Consider the following 20,988-nt stretch of genomic DNA (forward strand, 5'->3'; position numbering starts at 1 on the left):
GAATGTACTAGACCTACGGTATTTCTGTGAACATAATCCTTTGTTTTATCAACTTAATCTCCTGTCGTTATTGAAGCTGCCAAAGAAATATTTACTTTTTGGTGAATATTTTTGTCCGACATACTTCTCCTATGTCGAAAAGTAGCATCAAAACAAAGACAGTTTTAACAATGACCGATATGACACAATCTACCGAGCTTCAAGCTTTCATAAGACCAAAGGATGGTTATAAAGTTACTCTAAAAATTTCCTTGTGTATTTGCGTTGTTCTATCTTGAGACGAACTCAAAGTCTAGTAAAATTTACTTGATGGCGACTACGAAATGTACATGGTGCGCCTACTTGTCGCCACCGTTAACTGGCATAAATCACTACAATTTGCAAAAAAATCTAACATAACACTCTTATCTTGTTTATTTATGATTTCATTAGCTGTTTCGATGATCACGTTAATTTATGATTTCATTAGCTGTTTCGATGATCACGTTAATTATGCTCTACCACATTCTAGCCAGATTTGAGTTCCAGTTTATACATCTTCCCTAACTTATAATATCAGTTGCGTGACAAGCGTGACAAAGAAATTCAAAGATAAGGCTTAGTTTATACGTCGCGCTACAGTCGAATTTAATTCAGACGAATTTAATTCAAGGTCCCACAAGCAATTAAATTCGACGATAGTGCGACGTCTAAAACGAATTAAATTCGTCCTAGACGTTTTATCCGTCTTGGTAAGACGGATGAAATATCGATAAAGCGTCTTCAGTTTTAACGCCGCGCTAGCTTCGCGTCGAATGAAATGCATAAAATTTCTTAATGTATTTCAATTTATTTTGGCGACCCGCAGCGACCCGTGGCGAGCTTTTCAAGTATTCCGCATGCGCAGAAATTCCTCTTGGGCACTTCGGCGCGAGTTTACGTTGTAGTTCATAGCCATGACGCTTTGAAGGAAAAGTTTGTCATTTTCTTGCAGTAATTATGAGAGACAAACGAAGTATTCTTGTATAACGTGTTGTAAAAGTGTATGTGTTCGATCGGAATGTTCGATTCCTGAAGTTAATGAAGAAGCTATCGGCTGGCAACCAAATAAACGTGTTGGGTATTGTCTCAAGTGTGCTCTTTGTACAGAAAAGCTTGTCAAAGATTGTCAGAGCGAAGTGGATGACAAAGACCATGGTCAGAGGGATCTTACAACATGTATTCGCGAAGAAGAAGAAGAAGAGTCAGATTTCATCGAGGAAGGTGAAATGGTGAGTTCTGAATGTGGGAAAAGGAAGAAAAGAATTGGGCGGAGAGCGACTTGGAGAGAAGATCACATCACTGACATGGTAAATATCATTAATGATGACCAGCTGGTCAAGAAACTGATATTTTGCAATACTAAGAAAGCAAGCAACACTGAAGCTTATGAGATGGTGCAGAAACGGCTGAACGTCGAATACAATAAGACCACCGGGAGTGATTTTCCTTTCCAAGTGCAACAAATGAGAAATAAATTTAAGTCATGCATTAGTACGTGTAAGCAGATCTGCATGACAATGAAAACTGCTTCAGGTATTGAAAGGTTTGTTGAAGAACGGGGATATGGTAAATGGTTTGACCTTCTTTATGTACTTGTTAAAACTAGAGATTAATGTCAACGAGAAAATGCATGTGAACCCTCTGTACATATTGGAAATGTAGACAAGCAAGATACCAGCAAGAATGATCAAGAAGTTGATGGTGATGATGATGACTGTGCAAGCACTTTATCCAGCCTTATGGATAGCAGTGGAGAAGTCCCATCCAAGGGTAAACGTTTCTTGGCAAAGAAACCTGCCTCTAAAAGAGCTAAAACTGAGCAGATGGCAAAAGCTGTTGAACTACTTCAAAGTACTATTGAGAATGATCCCCCCAAAGAACTTTTGCAAATTTTAGGGGAAGATATGAAGCAGTCTAGAGAACAGGAAATTAGGTACTTCCAGTTGATGTGTGGCCTACTAACACCCAACAGCAATCCAAACATGCAACCCCATGGTAATTTCCATCCTTATAGCAGTTCTTATTCTGATGATTTTCATCATCAAAGCCATAATTTTGCACAACAATCTGTGTCCAATCCCAGAGCTAGCAGCAGTCACCCAAGTACCCCATCCTTTGGGTACACACCATTGATGTCATCTGCTCCAAAAAAAGATGAGCAGTCTCTCCTACATCACGGTCAGTCAACTATGACTTCACAAGGACAATCTGGTGTTTCACAGTTGTATCAATTTTGAAAGGGTCTTGGCATGCACTCTAATATTTTAAAGTTATTTTGGAACTGCTTTGAAAAGAACCTTCTACACTATGGTCTTGAAGTGCCAATAACTCAAATAATCTTTTTCCACCAGCAGAAATCTCAATATTGCACTGATATGATGGTTCAAGAATTGTAGCATTTTGTTTAAATATTGGTTTTTTCAAAGAATTTGCAAATTAAGTCTGTTTTTATCTCAAACACAACCAAGCTGTGAGGGGCATGGATCTATTCCTTGTTCATGACATCACAAACTGCTTTGCAGTGCAAAAATTCTTTGAAAGCAGTCTGTGATGTCAAACAGGAATGGAGCCATGCTTCTTGTGGTCCAAGTTGGTCGTTGTTGTTATCTATAAAAATCCAGGTCTTAAGCAAATTAAGACAAAACAGTGGAATTTTGCTCAGAAAAAAACAAATATTTATTTGAGAGAAAAAATGGGGGAAACAGTTGGTGGTGGGGGTGGGGGTGGGGGTGTTAAAGGCACTTTGAAAACACATTTTAAAGCGAATATCAACGAGGTGGTGATCATGTCAGACCAGTAAGTTTTGTACCGTTAACTGTCATAATTGATTGAATGAGCTGATAGCAAACTTATAAGGTGTACCTGGAAATGTTCCCGAAGTGGATGCAAATTATGTACAGGTGCAGGCCAAACTATTCAATTTTTGGCAGCAGAGGTATCAAAAATATTACCTGAGTTCCCATGTGGTTTCTTTGCACTGAGATACCACCATAGGTAGTTTGGTATGTTTTGGTTGTCAAGATACGATCCTCAATAATTCTATGTTTAATTTACTTTACTTTGGTTATGAGTAGTCAAAACAAAAACTTGTGCAATGGAAAACAAGTACTGCTGTCTCCTCAAGGCTACCCTTCACATAAATGAGCCTAAATACATCTCATCTGGTGACAGTGTAGATACCCTTTCAAAGTTGTTCCCTCGAAAACATGAAAGGAACAGGATATCATAATGTGTGTTACTGAAATGTACATTATGGTTTACAAATCATTCAAATGTTGTGTTTCACTTTGAATCTTTTCGTTCGTTTTTTTATAACCCTTTGTTAATTTGTTTGAAATTATATTACAAAAGTTGGAATACAAAAAAAATATGGTGAAAGAATCAATACATTTCTTTAATGAAGGAAATAACAACTGAATTACAGTATTGTAATTCTCATCATAACAGTGTTTATCTCATGGTACTGTATGTAATGCCTGAAAAATATACAGTGATTCAATGTAATGTCAGATATTAATAGTATTCCTTGATCCAATGACTATCATTGCTTGCTTGAACATGAACTCGAGACCTGTGCATTTCTAACGTGCATTTAAAATGGGTCGCTTAAAGCATTGATGAGAAGTAATGCAATAAACGTATTAGGAATGTCATGACATTCAATACCTTTGGTCAAATTTGATTCTTTTTTCTGTTATGTGTACTGAAAAGAAATGTAATAAAGGAGTAGGCGAGTTTTACATGTAATGCCGATTTGCAGGACTTGTACATGTAATGCCTAAGTTGAAATTGAGACAGTTCCACAAAATATTCATTTCTACCCCCGTGGATTAAGAGCGTAGAACTCGCGTTCCGGCGTGAAGGCTAGTAGCAGGTTCTTGAAATACACGCTAAAGTTTAAGACTGTTGCTGGAATTAGCGGGAGTTTGAGGTCTAACAAAAAACTTCACAGGGGCGTTGAATATTTTATGGAACAACACACTGTTGCTTTTATGAAGTTTACATGAAATGTGAAGTGATTTATTTGTTACAATCTATGGAGAACTTTGAAAATAACATGGATGACAAAAAAATTGGTTTAATCACGTCTACATTTCCAGTTCGTTTGCTTCTTTTTCCTGCCACATTTTCCTGGTCAGAGCCTCCCTTATTGCTCCAGCTTTGCGAGATGAATCCTTTCTCTTAAGGCAGTTGCGCATCTGCAACAGATCTCGTATTTCTTCTCTGGACCTTTTCTTTTGTGTGAAAGGATCAATTGACAAAGCCAGTTGGACAGGAAGGCTGTCCTTTGTGGTAATGCAGATGTTGTGAAGTACAATACACGCGAGCGCGGCAAGTTTCACCGAATCTGGTCTACATTCTAGCTTTCGATACAAAACTCTTCACCTGCTCTTCAGTTGTCCATAGGCTCGCTCAGTTACTATTCTTGCGCGGCTTAGACAATAGTTAAAATAGCCCTATTCAGGTGTAAGGTTAGCATTACCATATGGTTTCATTAACCACACTCTGAATGGGAAAGCAGAATCGCCCAAAATCATCGGGTAAACCTCAGTACCTTCAATGACTTGAGAAATTGATGGTATGATGTTGTTTTCAGTAATGTTGTGCCACAAATCAGTGGACTGGAAAATAATGGAATCGTGTGAATTTCCAACACTTGCCCAGATGAAACGATCCTGTGCATCTTCAATGGCCATCAATACTATTGAATAAAAGTTCTTAAAGTTATGATACTCTTTACAGGCTTTCAGACCGCCAGGAGGGCACTGAATGGGGATGTGGCACCCATCTACAGCACCCCAGCAGCAGGGAAATTGCCGAAACGCTGTCATATCCACCATTTTCTTCATAATATTCTGTTTGGTGATTGGAAAATGCGCTTGCACCGAAGGATTCCACAGGTTTCTTATGATCGCTTCACATACTTCCTCTATGATTTTGTAAACGGTCGTCACACCAAGGCCAAACAGTTCCCCAATGGTGTATAGGTAGTCACCTCTACCTAATCTGTAAAGACATATAACCAGCCTACATTCGGCAGAAACAAGCTGCTCTGTGTCAAAATCTTTCTCAATATCAGGTCGAAGACTCTTCAAAATTAAGTTAAACGTATCCCTTGATACACGAAAGTTTTTTTTTAAATCTTCCTTCATGATAGGACGCCCAGACCAATTCCCACCAACCTGTGTTTTTATGACTGCGACGACAACTGCGAGGTCTTCGAGCGCTGATTTCATCTTCACTTGACTGTAACAGGAGACACGTCAGCAAACAAAGTCGTACGATAAACCTCTTCCTCATTAACACCAATGTTACCATATTACGCCGTAGTTGACGTCGCCGTTGTCTTTCCCTGGAAATTTTCTCGAGCAAAATTGTTTTCAGAGCTTTAGCCCGCGCCATGTTTGTTTCAAATGACACTTCTGACCAGAGACACTGCATTTGGGAAGAGAATTAAATTCGACCGTATTGATTTCGACGCATAAAACCACGCCACGATTTATGTCGACGGAACGACGAATTTAATGGAATTAAATTCGTCTGAATTAAATTCGACTGTAGCGCGAAGTATAAACTAGGCCTAAGTCAACCTCCGAAATACCAATAGATGGGTTTTTTTTCCTCTTTGCATGACATATAAACAAACCTTTTAGGAATTACTGCATTCAGAAAACTAAAATGTCCAGATACATCGATGATTCCTTTGCCGGCTGAAGTCAAAGTATGGTTACAGTGGTCAATTTGATTGACAAGCTACATACTGATTTAGCTAACTGATCTGTTTTATTAGCGTCTCATCTTACATGCTAACATGGAGATTTGCTATTTAGCTAAATCTTTCGCTGGTGGAACTTGTGGGTTTAGTTATCGAGAAGACTAAGTCGTTCCCTTGCGTGATTGTTAAAAAGACATTTCATGTCACTTGCGGAGTTGCAAGTTTTCAGATCCAGAAAATGAAGTTGATCTTGTTTTGTCGCGTGCCGGCATCTTCGAGACGCCAAAAGATGTCGATGATTTTACAAATTACCCCACTCACTGATCAAATCTCGGTGTTGGGTGGAATCGTGGTTCCAATAGCAGATGTAGGGTGCCAAACGAAATTTCCGGCCATGGTAAAGGTAGGGTTAAGTCGATTCCAAAAGCTGATGGGGGAATTAGCAAGCTTGTATCACAGATAGTACTCAAGATGTCTGGAAAATTCATACAATCTGGCTTCGGTAAGTAGGCTACTTACCACCGTGAGCAAAATTACGCGTGACGTCAGAGTTAAGTTTCGATTGGGAATTGGTCAATAGGCTACCAAAAATTCAGTCAGAGGCGGAGTTTTCTGAAGTAGTGTCTGAACACTTTGTTGGCTCTCCGCCGTCTGGGGGGACGCGTAGTTATGCACACGGTGGTAAAGGGCCCTTCCGCACTAGCGAATAGACGTACGTATTACGGGGGACCCCTTTACATAAGAGGGCGGGGGTGGGCGCCTGGAGTTTCGAAAACGACCGCTATAAAATTATAAAAAGTGCTTAAGTCTTATCCGTGTGGGAGTGGCAACAATTTGCCTGTAAAAACAAGTCTTCATGTCCCTTTCTGTCTTTCCAATGCTTCCCTCGCTCCCTCAGATGATTCATACAAATATGAGAGCCGTGCAGCGTTTACATTGTACAGGTAGAAAAGGTCGTCCAGAATGAGTGTTTCGTTCTGTAATAAAAACCCCAATAAACTCCTTCAGAAATGACCCATTTCGAATAAATTTTACGCTGGTTATAATGTGGCAACCGGTATGAACTCGTTCTTGTACAAAACTCATTCAGATATCATGTAAAAAGCCCTTAAAAGTTTTTATTCCCAGAGCATCACGCTTTGCTCGCCCGACTGAATACTAAAAATTTCAGTAGCGTTGAAGCTACAACTGCTTTTAACTGCTTCGCTGCTGCTGAAACAACGATTAGTGAAGAAAGCACATATTTTAATATTTTCAATTCAACGTAAACAAAAATCTTTATAAATGGTAAATATTCACTTGTGTCGGTATCAACTATTGCGTGACTAGCTTATGATATAAATGAGGGAGGGGAAAACACAACGCAAAACCTGAACTCCTTTCAAAAAGTAATACCCAGGCGTAATAAAATAATCGAAACGGCTAATAAAATCATAAATAAACAAGATAAGAGTGTTATGTTAGACTTTTGTACAAATTGTAGTGATTTATGCCAATTAACGGTGGCGACAAGTAGGCGCACCATGTACATTTCATAATCGCTATCAAGTAAATTTTACCGGACTTTGAGTTCGTCTCAAGAAAGAACAACAGAAATACACAAGGAAATTTTTAGAGTAACTTTATAACCATCCTTTGCTCTTTTAAAAGCTTGAAGCTCAGTAGATTGTGTCATATCGGTCATTGTTAAAACTGTCTTTGTTTTGATGCTACTTTTCGACATAGGAAAAGTATGTCAGACAAAAATATTCACCAAAAAATAAATATTTCTTTGGCAGCTTCAATAACGACAGGGGATTAAGTTTAGATGATAAAACAAAGGATTATGTTCACAGAAATACCGTAGGTCTAGTACATTCGATACATGAGGTCACACAACTCGGGTAATATTCACGGTGAAAATTTAATGATTTAATGATTTTTAATGATTCCGGTAGCATTTAAAAAGTTGAAATTGGTTTTAATAACAAATAAATTTCCCACCATTAGTGAAAAAACTGCTTTTCCATTAATATACGTTTACCAACGCGAGCTTTATCTAATACACCAAGTTAGTATGTGCCACGGCGGTGAATAGTGCTTTTCGCACGTGTTGATTGGCTAGTTCGGAAGTTAATTACAAGTACTACTCACCTCCGAGCAGCCGTTGAGACAAAATTGCGCGTCAAGAGTTTTGTTTCAGGCCATTTTTCGTGATGTTAAAAGAAATAATTTTTTTGTATTTGCGTGGTATATAATTATTTACCTCCACTGCGTGAAATAATTATTAATTATTATGAACATACGTCTTTCTGGAACCAGATATTTGACAAACAGCCTCCGTCTAGCGACCCCATTGAATTATCACAATATTCCACCATAAGTTACCGATTCTCTGCGAGGGTCTTTCCATCAAAGAGTCACTTGCTCGCAAAATAATAGAAAACTCCTTTTCGTGTAGATTACTCCGCTGAGTACTATACCTCATTTTACACAAAGAGCAAGGAGAGATATGTGATACTGATACCGTATTAAGAAAAATTGCCTGTTTTGACATTGAGTTTTAAGGTTTTTCCGGTTGTTTTCTGTGATAACGTAATACTTGTGTGATTAGTGATGGATTTAACAAGTCATAAACCAAATTACAAAGGGGTAAGTTTCTAAAGAAACTGTGGTACCGCGTTGGTGGGAGAGTATGGCAGGTAATTTAGAGTTAACAACTGAGTTGAAGACGTTAATTAGCCACCGTAAATAGTTAAAAGGCTGACGTTTCGAGCATTAACCCTTCGTCAGAGCGATCCAAAATACAAACTTGGACACAGGGGTCCGCTGACTTGTAGGTCGTACAATTTGCAGGCTCGGATATACATTTTTCTTTCCTTGCCTGAATGGACCTTTTTAGTAGGCACATTTTGTCTCCCAAGTCGGACCTCGTGACAGCACTCTAGAGAGTTATTACTCTCAAACTCTCGAATATGTTCTCTTGATCTTGAAATGCATGTACAAATCCGAACTTGAAATGCATGCATAAATCCGACCAACGAGTAAGGTATTGCATGGGTCTGCACCAAATTACACACTCACCGACTTACATTGAAAAGGCAGGTTGCAAAGAAACTGCTGACCAGCACATCTTCACAAATCGCCGGCTCAAATTGCCAATCACAAAACAGACGTTTAACAAAAAAAATCAGGAGTGTGTCATCGACGACTGAACTCAATGACAAGCACGGTAATCGCATGATCTGTCTCTCAGCGGTTTATCGATCGAGTTGAGGAAAATAATTTCCAGTCCAATGTGGGCCGATGCTTGGCTGAAAGTTCAAGTGGATGGACTGGATTGGTACGTAATCATTAGGATTCTATGAGGAAAAACTGACTACAACTGATGATAAACTAGCCCGCTATCGTTGATGTTATTGTTGGTGTTAAAGTCGTCAGTAGCGTTGCACAATTTTAGAACAAGTTAAATGATTTAGCTTGTTAATCCAAAACAAAAGTATTAGTATAATGAGTGTCATTAAAATTTTGCACATCAATGTTATTCAGTGTCACTTGATTTTAATGAAGCATTTGACTTCATTTGTATGAATGACTATCTTGATTTATTCAATTTTGAAGCTGGGATATTACATTTTTAGCCCTCTATGGCTTCACTCCACCTTGGTAATCAGTTCATGTACCATATGAATACAAGTGGAAACTGTTGAGCTTTTTTTCTTAATGTATTTATTTATCTATTCATTTCTCCCCTCACGGCGGGTAGGAGAGTGAAGACAAAAAATGAACTAAAAACTGTAGATTGACTGTGGAATTTATGTTCTCTCTTGATCAAGCTTATTCGGTCGAGACGGCTGGATATTGACCTCGGCCTTTTTCTGCGTTTTTTATGGACCTCGACATTGCCTCGGCCCATGAAAGGGCAACAAAAGAACTCGGCCAATATCTAGCCGTCTTGACCTCACGCTCGGTCAATATAACATATGAATATATTTCATGCAGACCCATACACATCTGGCAAGGGAAGACAGTACAAAAAATCATTGCGCTTCCGAGCCCGGAATCTGTCTAACGAATAGGTTGGTGGACTTCCTTTCCTAGTAATTTGGTTCATAAAGTGTTAACTTCAGCACTGATCACACAAGTATATCGTCAAAATCTGTTGCACTAAAGAGTCTGAGCGAATGATATAAAAAAAGAGAGGTAGTGGTCATCATTTTCATTACTTTGACTTCTGTCAATTTGATGCCAAAGGCACATCAGTATAAGGGTTTGTAGCCAGTGCTTCTCGACCTACTTCTCTGGAAAATAAAAAGACGCTGATTAACATCAGCGAGCCCGCAATATGCCATAAATATCGGTCAAAGGATTCTTTGGTGCAACCGCTGTCACTTTAACATCTCAGTGTGAATGTCCGCTATAAATGACAATGCTCTAACGCAGATAAAAGATTCCATTGGAGGCTTATTACATTTAGGACCAAATGTTCTTACATTTAGGACTTTATTACATTTAGGACCTAATTTTATTCTAACATAGCGCGTAAATTTGTCTAATCAAATTCAATTGCGTGAGCGTGCTTCATATTTCAATTGCGCACGCTCACGACATCAGCAAACAAATCCCTTGAGAATTTTGTATTCAATCAGAAAATGAAGTTCACTTACACGCATGAATTCACCTGTCAGTTTTTTGACCAATCGAAGACAAGATCGTTTACAGCGTGGCGAAATAATTTGCTGAAACAAAATTATTAACGCGCTGAAGCGTAGCAGAGAGAATATCAACCCTTTTACAACATTTAAACCATTGGGTTGAAAATGTTATAAAACGATTGGTTCATGCGTTAGCTGTGCGTCCATCGAGATATGAAGCACTTGGGAAGTTTGGCTATGCCTCGAGCAACTCTTACGCATCTTTCGTGCTTTCCAAACTTCCGCGTGCTTCATATCTAGATGAACACACGCTGATGTATGAACCAATTGTTTACTACATTAAAGACTTTATTACATTTACGCCTTCGAGAGTAGGATGACTTGTTTTCTTCGCTCTCTCCTCTTAAAGAAATGATTGCTTTGAACCGGCTCGTTTATTCATTGGTTTCATAAATAACACCTGTACATTAACTAAGACCAAGGCCACAAAATGAATTCCAGTTTTACTTAAAATAATTGCGCCTACAATGGCCCGCTGCGACCGCCTTTTCATTCAAATGTCTCTACCTCGGTAGAATTTTCAAACCAAAGAAATTAAAGTGGAGGACACCGAACAGGATATGTTTAAAATTATTGTTATGTGTATTTTTTAGTTGTTTTTACAACCGATATTCAAACTCAAACTTTCTCAAACTTCAAAAAAAGCAATGAACATAACTTGTAATTCTCTTGATTCTTATGTGTTCCTTAGCAGAGAATTTCCGACTTGAGGAGTATCAAAACAATTGATGAATAATACCTGAGAAAAACACAGCCTCCTTTGCAAACTATATTTTAATAGTCTTCAGTTAGTTTTTTCCATTTAATTCCCTTACATCTGCTTTTGTGTTATTTTAATGGAAAGTCGATATTGTTATGTCGTGGGATAACATTTTTGCCTTTAAACCCCTTCCAGTTCCAAAATTATCGCAAATAAGTGAAAGAACCGTCATTAACTTTTAATAGAAATGGCCAATGCAAGTCGTTCCTTTAGCGGGTAGATCACTTTTGATGTCAAACTTGATTACATTGTCATCTTCACCCACACTTATTTGTATTCATCTATTGAAATTAACTTCAAAACAATGACTTTTCGGATAAATTGGACCCATCCTTAACACTTTGGTCAAACAAAACAGTGACTACAACGAAGTTCAGTGTTGCTGTTAAAATAAACCATCCCAAATATAACCTTTGGATAGCTCACTCGTGGATTGACGAGTATCAAGGGAGATAATGACTGTTAACACAACCGTGAGGCATTTCTCCAAGAACAGCACACAGGCAACCAGCCATGCAGCCTCGAGTAATTCCGACCAAGCTTGTGAAATAGCAGCCGACTCCGCTGTAGAGATTACAGCTAAAGCTCTGGCTTTATTTATTTTCCTGGTTTCGTTTTTCGGAAATATCTTTCTTCTTGTGGTCATTTACAAAAACAAGCAGTTACGAAGATCCATCAACTACTTCGTTTTCAACAGGGCTATATCCGACCTCTTCAACCCTTTGACCATCATGACTGTGAAGATCGTTGAGATCATTTCAGGATCGAGTTCCTGGAAAGTTGATCGTCCGTTGCTGCTGGGAAACATTCTATGCAAACTTGTCTATTTTCTGCCAGATGTTTCTCTCGTAATTTCCATCGGAAGCCTTGTCTTGATCTCCATAGACAGGCTCATCGCTGTCGTCTTTCCGCTGAAGGCCAAACTTATCTCCTCAAAAGTACGATTGATAAGCATTTTAAGCACGTGGTCTGTCGCCATCGCCGTCCACGCACCTTATTTTTACAGTTTCAAACTGATCCTCGACGAAAATGAAACGTATTGTAAGTTGAATTGGGGACCGGCATTCGACCACATGAAAACGCACAGAAGATTTGTTACGGCAACTTTTATCACTTTCATCCCCATTCCCATTTGTGTCCTGGCCGGTGTGTATAGCATTATCGCGTGGACAATAAGGAAAAAGAAGCAAAAAACTAAAGAGAAACTGTCTTGTCGCCAGAACCATCGAGATCAGCAACTGAGGAAAATTGTCAGATTGGCAATGGCCATTATGATTTCCTTCGTTTCCTGCATGCCCCCCCTGCTTATCTATTTGTTTCTTACAATTTTTCTGTGGAATTGGGAATCGCCACCCATTTGTGCATTTCAGACAGTTATTCCATTCATTTCTGTCTTTCTGCTGCATTCGTGGAGTGCAGTTAATCCCTGCATTTGTTTTATTTTTAGCGAGAACTACCGCAACGGCCTCAGGCAATGTTTTCACTGTAATGGCCTCGGTCGCAGAATACAAGTTTTCAAGACAACTACCAAATGCAAACGATGACGGGCTCCTGCAGAGACAGTTCTCTTCAGAACTATTCAAGTAGCATAGGCACTATCTCCTACAGCAGAAAAGATTGAGCACTATCAGGAGCCTATTTTATATCTATGTATATATATATATATATATGTATCTATGTATTTAAATCCTTACTAAGAAAATATTCAGGATAATCATTAGGTATGCACACAGGGAACACTGTGGAGTGTTCAATTAAGATCTTAGTGCCACACACTTAACCACATGAACCATTTGCTCATATTGCGATATATCTGTTCTCTTCGTTTGATGGTTTCTTATTGCAAGGTCATAAATTTTTGTTAATAATGTAGCTCTTGCCTTTAGTATGGATGATCTGAGAATCATTTGCATGTTAAAAAAAATTAATGTAAAGAAATGTAAAACTTCTCCTAATTAATAAAGTGATAAAAACCCTTATTCAAGCAAGCATATACATAACTGAACCTTTTGGCTTCTTTTTAACTGGCCTCCCATTCGCGCTTTCATAAAAAAAAAAAATTAAAAAAAAAAAAGTTTCTTTGAAGTATTCCATAATATTTGCGAAAGAAAATTTTTTTCATTGAAGGGTTTAATTTTCCTCCCCCCATTTTATCAGCAGCTGATATTTTCGATTCGGTCTGACAATTTAGGCGTCCATTCACGCCTCCACATCTGTTGTTGCACAGGTGATAATACACTTCAGAGAAAATAAGAAACGTAAACATCGCGTGACTTTTGCCAAAGCCATGTTCATGTTTCTCAATGTTTTTTACATTCCTCGGCTAATAATTACTGATCAACTTTCTTTCACATGACATGCACAGCACCTGAGGCTAATGTAAAGAGAGTCTCAATGCCCAATTTTTTTATCTCTACCTTTCCTTTGTTTATTCTTTCTTTTTCGCTATTTATTCTAAGGCTTCTTCCTTCCCTGTTTCTTTAATGAGACCACGTATTTCTCTTTTCCGTCATCTACAATTTTTTACTCTAGTCGAGAGCATGTTGTTAAGTAACAATCCTCATAGACGCCCTATCTTGTGATACTTTATTTGCTAATTTAATAATTAAACTCAGGCTTTGATGATCGTTGGGTTATTTAAGATTTAGGTGTATAATTGAGCGTAGCACGATAATGGCAGACTTTTAGCAAGAATGTTCGGACTGCGCACTGCAGAAGTAATTTAGAAAATCATTCATAGATTATCTGGGAGGTTCTTTCCATCACAGAGTCACTTGCTTGTTAATAAAAAAAAATCATTTTCGTGTAGATTACGTAGCTGCGGATTATACCTGATTTTACACGATGAGCAAGGAGATATATTTGATACTGACTGATCGTATGAGAAAAAATAACTTGTTTTGACATTGACCTCACAAATTTTTTAAAGCTGTTGTTTTCTAATTCAAAACATGCACTGTTGCATGCCTGATAGTTAACTTTCTCAGCCAAGAAAAAACAACAACAACAAACGATCTGAGGAAAAAAAAAAGCTTAGAGTTATTTAAACAACCCCTTCCGATCCTTACATCGTCTTTTGTTTAAATTCAGTGGGAAGTCGATGTTGTTATGACGGGGGACGAGAGCAATACTTTATTTTTAAAATTACTATTGATTACTGTTTCAGGTTTTCCCACGCCTATTTGTATTAATGTCTTGTTAATTGGAATTACGATATCAAGACAAAAACTTTTCATGTAAATAAAACTCACACTCACTAAACTTTAGTCAGACAAAACGGTGACTTCAACGAAACTAAATGGTGCTTAAAACAAACGATCATGAACCTTTAGTACTCCCGAGGTATACTCGGTTGAAATAGCTAGAATTGAAATTTCACTTGAACTTATTCTCAAAAGGCGTCATGCATTTGCTTTAACAAAGCCGTTCTGAATACTGAAGGTTCGGCATGATGTTAAATGTGTGAACTGAAAAGTTTCACTCCGTCAATATGTTTTAAAATCTATTGTTTTGCTCGTGGTGAAAAGGAATGGCAATAGTGTCAACATTGAATGTTTGTGAGGAAGTTGTAACTGCGAAATAAACATTACTTTAGATCTCGCTTTCACTTAGAATCCAAAAGGGGAAATCCCAAGGTGAACGTTTTCTAAACGATGGGTATAATGGCGAAAAGGACAGTTATTTCAATGCCCAAGGCTATATCTAGAAACAAATCTACGTGAAATACAATATACATGCATGCATCATCTAGAAAAGTTTTTTTGACAATGAGACGATTTAAGTGCGGTCCTCTCGACTTCCCGTCGTAAAAAAGTTTTCTTTTAATTTGGCCCATGAACAGGGTTTAGTTGTTCTGGAATTCTCCTTTTTTGTGTCGCCACAGGCCAAAAATGATTTTTGGCCAGACCACCCCTGTGGACAGCGATCGAAAGTGTAAATTTCAAAAATTTTGTCCAGCACGCAGCGACCGCAACAATGTAGCTCACGGAATTCTATCTTGCTACAAGTTACGAGATGTATTCAGTTAGTTCACAGACAAAATATGGAAACTTAAGCTGAAATATTTTTCATACCAACGTGATCGGCAAAGGAGACCCTTCTCTTTGACCTTAATTTGCATCAAAAATTCACTACTTTGTACGATAGAATTCTCAAAATGTAGGCGTTAATCGGGCTGAAAATTATATTAGTGCATAGTTTATACACCAATGAGGTCACAGATTGCCTTAAACCCGCGGGTATCTCTCTAGCTTCCATCCACCAACTGCTTAAAAACAACGCAAATCCATGTGTTTGCTCAATTGCGCTCGGGTCAAAGATCATTTGCATGATTCTGAAAATTGACAAAGATCTCCTTTTGTCCGTTCAAACTTCGTTCGTTCATCTTCTACGTTGAAGATTTTTGGTTTTCATAGCAACTGAATGGAGGTAAGTGCCGAGTTGTCCTAAAACGTTGCCGAAATATGATCGGTCGTAACGCTTGCGCGCTTCCGTGACTTACAAAGGAGACAAAGGTGATCGGAAGGCGCCTTCTCGATAATTTAAGTTGAAATATCAGGTCATGAACTACGCACAGTGTGGAAAAGATCAAAATTAAAGAATAAAATTTGGCACTCAGATCATAACAGACATATCGCGTTGCTTAAAAGGACACCGAAAAACGAGTAAAAATAGGTTACAGCGTTTATATTTACAAAACAACGCGCTTACACTCTGAAACAATCCTTGCAGTTTCTCCCAAGAATTAGTACACGGAACCCAATGAACTAGCCCTCCTTTCTGCAAATTTGTTCCCGTCATTAATGATGTGACGTTCTTATGGACCACAACGGTTTTGAGCGACAATCTCGACATTTCCTTGCGGCCATCAAAATCAATTGGACAAACCCAGCTTAATGTTATGCATGACGTGTTGTGCAAATTTTTCACCATGTCATATGACTTGTTTCGCGGGTTCTACAAGTTGGAACCAAAATTAGTTAGTGTAAGGAATTAGAATCGAAAGCTATTGAAATGGACTGAAGAATTTTACATTTTAAAGAGAATTTTATCATTTAAAATGTTTACTTGATTGATGGAAAGCAAAGATTGGAGTGGCTTTGGATTTTTCAGCCCTGATTTGGAAAAAATAAAACAGTTATTGGTATTTTCTAAATATTAGAACGCCTGAGAGGACACTGGGAATGTGGTAAAAGTATTTTTTTAGCATCCAGAGCAAAAAGAAGAATGTGAGGCAGTGATAGGAGACTAAGTTTTCAACGCCTTTTGTCGTAAAAACCGCCACCAGCTTGTCATTCAACTCACTAAAATTTACCCGGAAGGCAACTTTCTTTTGTCGAGAAACTCGTGGATTTTAAAACTTTGAAACGACGTAAGATGAATCCTGAAACTGGAGATTGAGTCCATTGGTAAACTATGCCAGCTGGTCTCATGAGCAGATCAAGCCCTGACGAAGTTTGACGGTTTTGAAATTTTAAACGGATGCAAAAATCGAAACAAAAATTCGTCATGACACAATTTGTCCTTTGATTTTGTCAAGAGAATTCTGGTTTTGTCTACTGGTGCAGATAGCCTAGATAGGCACTTACGAACCAATTTTTAGTTAAATAATAGCCTTCACTCTCGAGAATATATTACCCATGTGATCCGCCCACAACTTTAATTCCGAAAACTTCGAAAACATCTCCAGTCAGTCTAGCTTTCTTTCACTGCCTCACATTTCCCTTGTGCTGTGGTTGTTAACAAGTACTTTCACCGCATTTCCAATGTTTCTTAAAGTGTTCGGATGTTTAGAACATACCATATCGTGGTCAAAATGACAGGAACGAAACAAAATTAACTTGTAATTTTCGCGGGATAGCTGGTAGTACTTCAAATGACTCGATACGTCATCCCGGTGTCACTGCGGATTCGGACCCCCGCGGATTTAGACCCCCGGTCCAAATCCGCCAGCGGATATGGATCCCCCCTCGCAGATTTGGACCCCCCTACCAAACTTATTCGTTAATGACGGAAACAAATTTGCAGAAAGGAGGGCTAGTTCATTGGGTTCCGTGTACTAAATCTCGGGAGAATGTGCAACAATTTGAAATTAGTTTTGATGAGAAATAAATTTCCCACCTATATTAGCGAAAAAACCCTGAAACATTACTATGCGTTTACCAACGCCGGTGTCCCAGCGATTTGGACCCCCTGGTCCAAATCCGCTGGTGGATATGGGCTCCCCCGGTCCAAATCCGTTAGCGGATATGGACTCCCCCGGTCCAAATCCGCTAACGGATTTGGACCCCCCTCCGCGGATTTGGCCCCCCCCCCCCCCCCCCCCACGAAACTGAGTGAAAACATCATCCTTACATCCGTTCTCGTAAAAATTGATAATACTTTACGTTCCAGTGCGTACTAAAGTATGTTTTTGATTCAAAACATTCGTATCGTTAATGCATTCGAACTGGCATCCCGTCGGATGTTTCTTTTGGCGAAGGGAAAATGGGCAAGAATTTAGTTTAATGTCTGAAGAGAGGTCGTTTTTGAACCTTTTCCACGATAGCCGAGCACCGCTAGATTCAATAAGAGACAAACTTGTGACACTTATTTATTTTGTCATTGTTCAATTGCCCGAGTGTTAGGACGGCATGGTACAGTGCGAGTTGTGCGAGGAAAGGTTACACATGAGCTGCGAGGGATTTAAGACTGCCTCGGAGGGCGAGTGGCTCTGCATTGTCTGCAGATTGCCAGACTCTAGACGTCTTCGTAATTGTTAAGGTGTTATTTCGGATCCCTCAACAGTTAGTAATCGTTAAAATTAGAAAATAAGATTGAGTTCGATGTAATAGTCTCCACTTTTACCATTATTGAGGAAATGTTGTGTTGTGATTGAAAAGAACATCGACAAAAAAGCTTGCAAATAGAATTAGTAACTAAGTATGATACAAAGGATGCTTAAAAGGAAAGTTAGTTAGGGGGGTCCAAATCTGCGAAGGGGGGTCCATATCCGCTAGCAGATTTGGACCGAGTGGGGCCCAAATCCACTGTGACACCGGCTCCATCTATTAAACTAAGTTAGTATGCGCCACGCAGGTAAATAGCGCTTTTCGCGGCGCTGATTTGCTAATTCGGAAGTTAATAGCTAGTATTATTCACCGCTGAGCAGCCTTTGAGACAAAATTGCGCTAAAGACTTTAATTTCCGATCATTTTTGGTGATATTGAAAGAGATAAACTAATACTTGGTGTCTGTGTGGTATATACTTAAAAAAAATTTCAAGTCCATTGCGATGAGTAATTATTAAATATACGTCTCCATGAAACCAGTTATTTGACAAACCAGCTTCGTATAGCGACCCTATTGAATTATCACAAACTTTACATCAAAATTTTCTATTCCACCATTTAGCTATCGATTCTCTGGGAGGTTCTTTCCATCTCATAGTCACTTTCTCGCAAATGATAATAAAAAAAACCTCTTTCTCTCCTCTAGATTACGTAGCTGTGGATTATTCCTGATTTGACACGGTAAGAAAGGAGAGATATTTGATAATGATATCGTATTAAGAAGAATTGCTTGTTTTGATATTGAGCTCACAAAGATTTTAACCTTGCTGTTGTGTAATGCAAAACAGACACTCTTGCATGCCTGATAGTTAACGTTTTGAATGACCAACCAAGAATAAAGGAAAAATAACCGTAGCATGTAAATTTATGAGCTTATTGAGGTCAAAAAGAAAAAAAAAGGTAGGCTGCAAGATGTGCAAGTTTTACCACCGCCAAAGTTATAGTTAATTATATCTGGAAAATTGTGATTAAAACTATCTGCAGTATCAAACAAGCCGACCGACCACAATTGTCTGTGGTTGTTTTTGTTTTAAATCCCCCAAAGGTCAGTTTTTTTTTTTTTTTTTTTTTGCTCAAGAGGAAGGCTTAGAGGCCTCTTGTTACGGAAATCTCTTCTAATGCAACTGTAATACTCTAAGCAGAATATATATTTGTAATTATTCTTAAGTGTTCTTTGTGGGTATTTTTACAACCAATAATCAAACTTTAACTTTGAGGAAAAAATTAAACAAAGCAATGAGCATAACTTGTGATTACATGTTCTAAGCTACGAGTTATTTTGCTCTCAGCAAAAAAAAAAAAAAAAAAAACCGGTCAGAAGAAAAAAAGGAAAACTTGCAATTATCATAATTGCAAGTTAAAATCCCCGCTTCTTTATATCGTCTTTTGTTTTAATTCAATGGCAAGTCGATATTGTTATATTGTGGGACGAGAGCAATACTTTATTTTTAACGTTACTATTGCTTAATGTGTCTAGTTTGCCCACACATATTTGCATTAATGTCTTGTTAATTGGAATGAGAACTTGAAGACAAAAACTTTACATATAAATAGAAACCACCCTCACTAAACTTTGGTCAGACAAAACGGTGACTTCAACGAAACTAAGAGGTGCTGTTAAATCTAACGATCATGAACGTTTAAGAGCCCCTGCGCCTAAGAAACGACCGATGATTTCTGGCTAAAAATTAAAATCGGCCGATTTTTATCTTCCAATTAGAGGTTACCTAATACTATTTAAAAATGTATTTCTTTTGCTTCAGTTTCGAACCAAAAATATCGAGCCGCGAACTTGTTACGTTTGATAGCAACAAAATCTGTCCCAAAATATGCCCTTTCAAAAACCGGTTCAAAAATCACTACCGCAACACAAAATAATGAGAAAACTACACAGTTATGAAGAAAAAGGCCTTTTAATGCACTATCATTCGATAAATATCGAAAAAACTGCACAAGCGAATGAAAAATAAATTTTCCAATATTGCATATCAAATTGGATAGAGCGTTGGAGATGATTTTAAATTACTATTTCTACAAAATCCAACGCTGTTGAAAGCAATCATAGTGATGAATCAGAAAGTAGAAGGATATTCATTACGTTTCTGGAAAAACATCTTTCGGCCAAAGTATATTGACCTTGTACGAAGCGTTCAAAGTTGCAGTGTTTACCGTTATGTAGCTACTTCGATGAAACACTTCTCTGTTGTCAATACGTACATGGATAGCGTGGTAAATGTCACTTTAAACCTTGCTAGGCGCTCAAATACTATCCTAGATAGAATGATCTGGTGTTAAAATAGAAAGGAAGATGAAAAACAGGTAGAAAAAGAAAATAATTTACATTTACCATCTGCTGAAGTGTTGAATCTTGAAAATGTTATCGCGTGACAGCACTCATTTCTCCAAATAACAGCGGAATCCAAGCAAATACGTAAAATATAAGTAAAAAAAAAAACTCTTCCGCCGCCAGAAATCCTGAAGTGAAACAGTTTTATATTCTTGCCATGAATGATGATGAATTCAGGTGAAAATTAGCCTCAGATAGTGTCCATAGTACTTTGGTGGGCTGCATGTATTTCGTTACATTCCAACAGACGTTACAGGTCAGCGCTTACAAGGGTTAGCGGACGTAAAAATAGAAACAACCAAGTAATCCTGGCGGATGCCTGTTCTTTGTCAAAAGAGGGTCTCCTAGACTGCGGATCCTCACGTGGTCGCACGGAGACAGTGTTTCTGTATGAATGTCGAGATGATGTAACTACACATCAAAAAAATTGTTTTTTGTCACTAGCAAACCTGAAAGAATACGAGGTCATCCTGCAAAGGGCTGGCCTCGACCGTTTGTCTCATGAAGAAGTGAAAACATTACCTGTTTGTGCTCGCCATCGCCATGGTATGGGCAAGTACTGGAGACCTTCAAAGCTGTGTCAGTATTCAGGGCACAAAGGACCACCTACTAGCGTCAAA

General features: G+C 38.4%; 2 protein-coding genes and 1 pseudogene across 2 annotated transcripts; 2 read left to right on the plus strand and 1 right to left on the minus strand.

The window, feature by feature from the left end:
- The first annotated feature begins 1,325 nt into the window (after window positions 1-1,325).
- Window positions 1,326-2,258, plus strand: LOC131797227 (E3 SUMO-protein ligase gei-17-like; annotated as a pseudogene).
- A 2,220-nt stretch (window positions 2,259-4,478) lies between these two features.
- Window positions 4,479-5,258, minus strand: LOC131797226 (uncharacterized). Its single transcript, XM_059114850.2, has one exon. It carries the CDS (start codon window positions 5,256-5,258, stop codon window positions 4,479-4,481), a length of 780 nt encoding a protein of 259 aa, XP_058970833.2.
- Window positions 5,259-11,646: 6,388 nt separating this feature from the next.
- On the plus strand, window positions 11,647-12,735 carry LOC131797235 (neuropeptide FF receptor 2-like). The gene has a single exon (XM_059114853.1). The coding sequence runs from the start codon at window positions 11,647-11,649 to the stop codon at window positions 12,733-12,735; it is 1,089 nt and encodes a 362-aa protein (XP_058970836.1).
- Window positions 12,736-20,988: the final 8,253 nt, after the last annotated feature.

Source organism: Pocillopora verrucosa, chromosome 14 (genome assembly GCF_036669915.1).
Source record: "Pocillopora verrucosa isolate sample1 chromosome 14, ASM3666991v2, whole genome shotgun sequence".
Classification (NCBI taxonomy): Eukaryota; Metazoa; Cnidaria; class Anthozoa; order Scleractinia; family Pocilloporidae; genus Pocillopora; species Pocillopora verrucosa.

Bases quoted from the DNA above. Each gene is read 5' to 3' on its own strand.
- LOC131797226 (XM_059114850.2), bottom strand. From the start codon at position 5,258: ATGAAATCAGCGCTCGAAGACCTCGCAGTTGTCGTCGCAGTCATAAAA.
- LOC131797235 (XM_059114853.1), top strand. From the start codon at position 11,647: ATGACTGTTAACACAACCGTGAGGCATTTCTCCAAGAACAGCACACAG.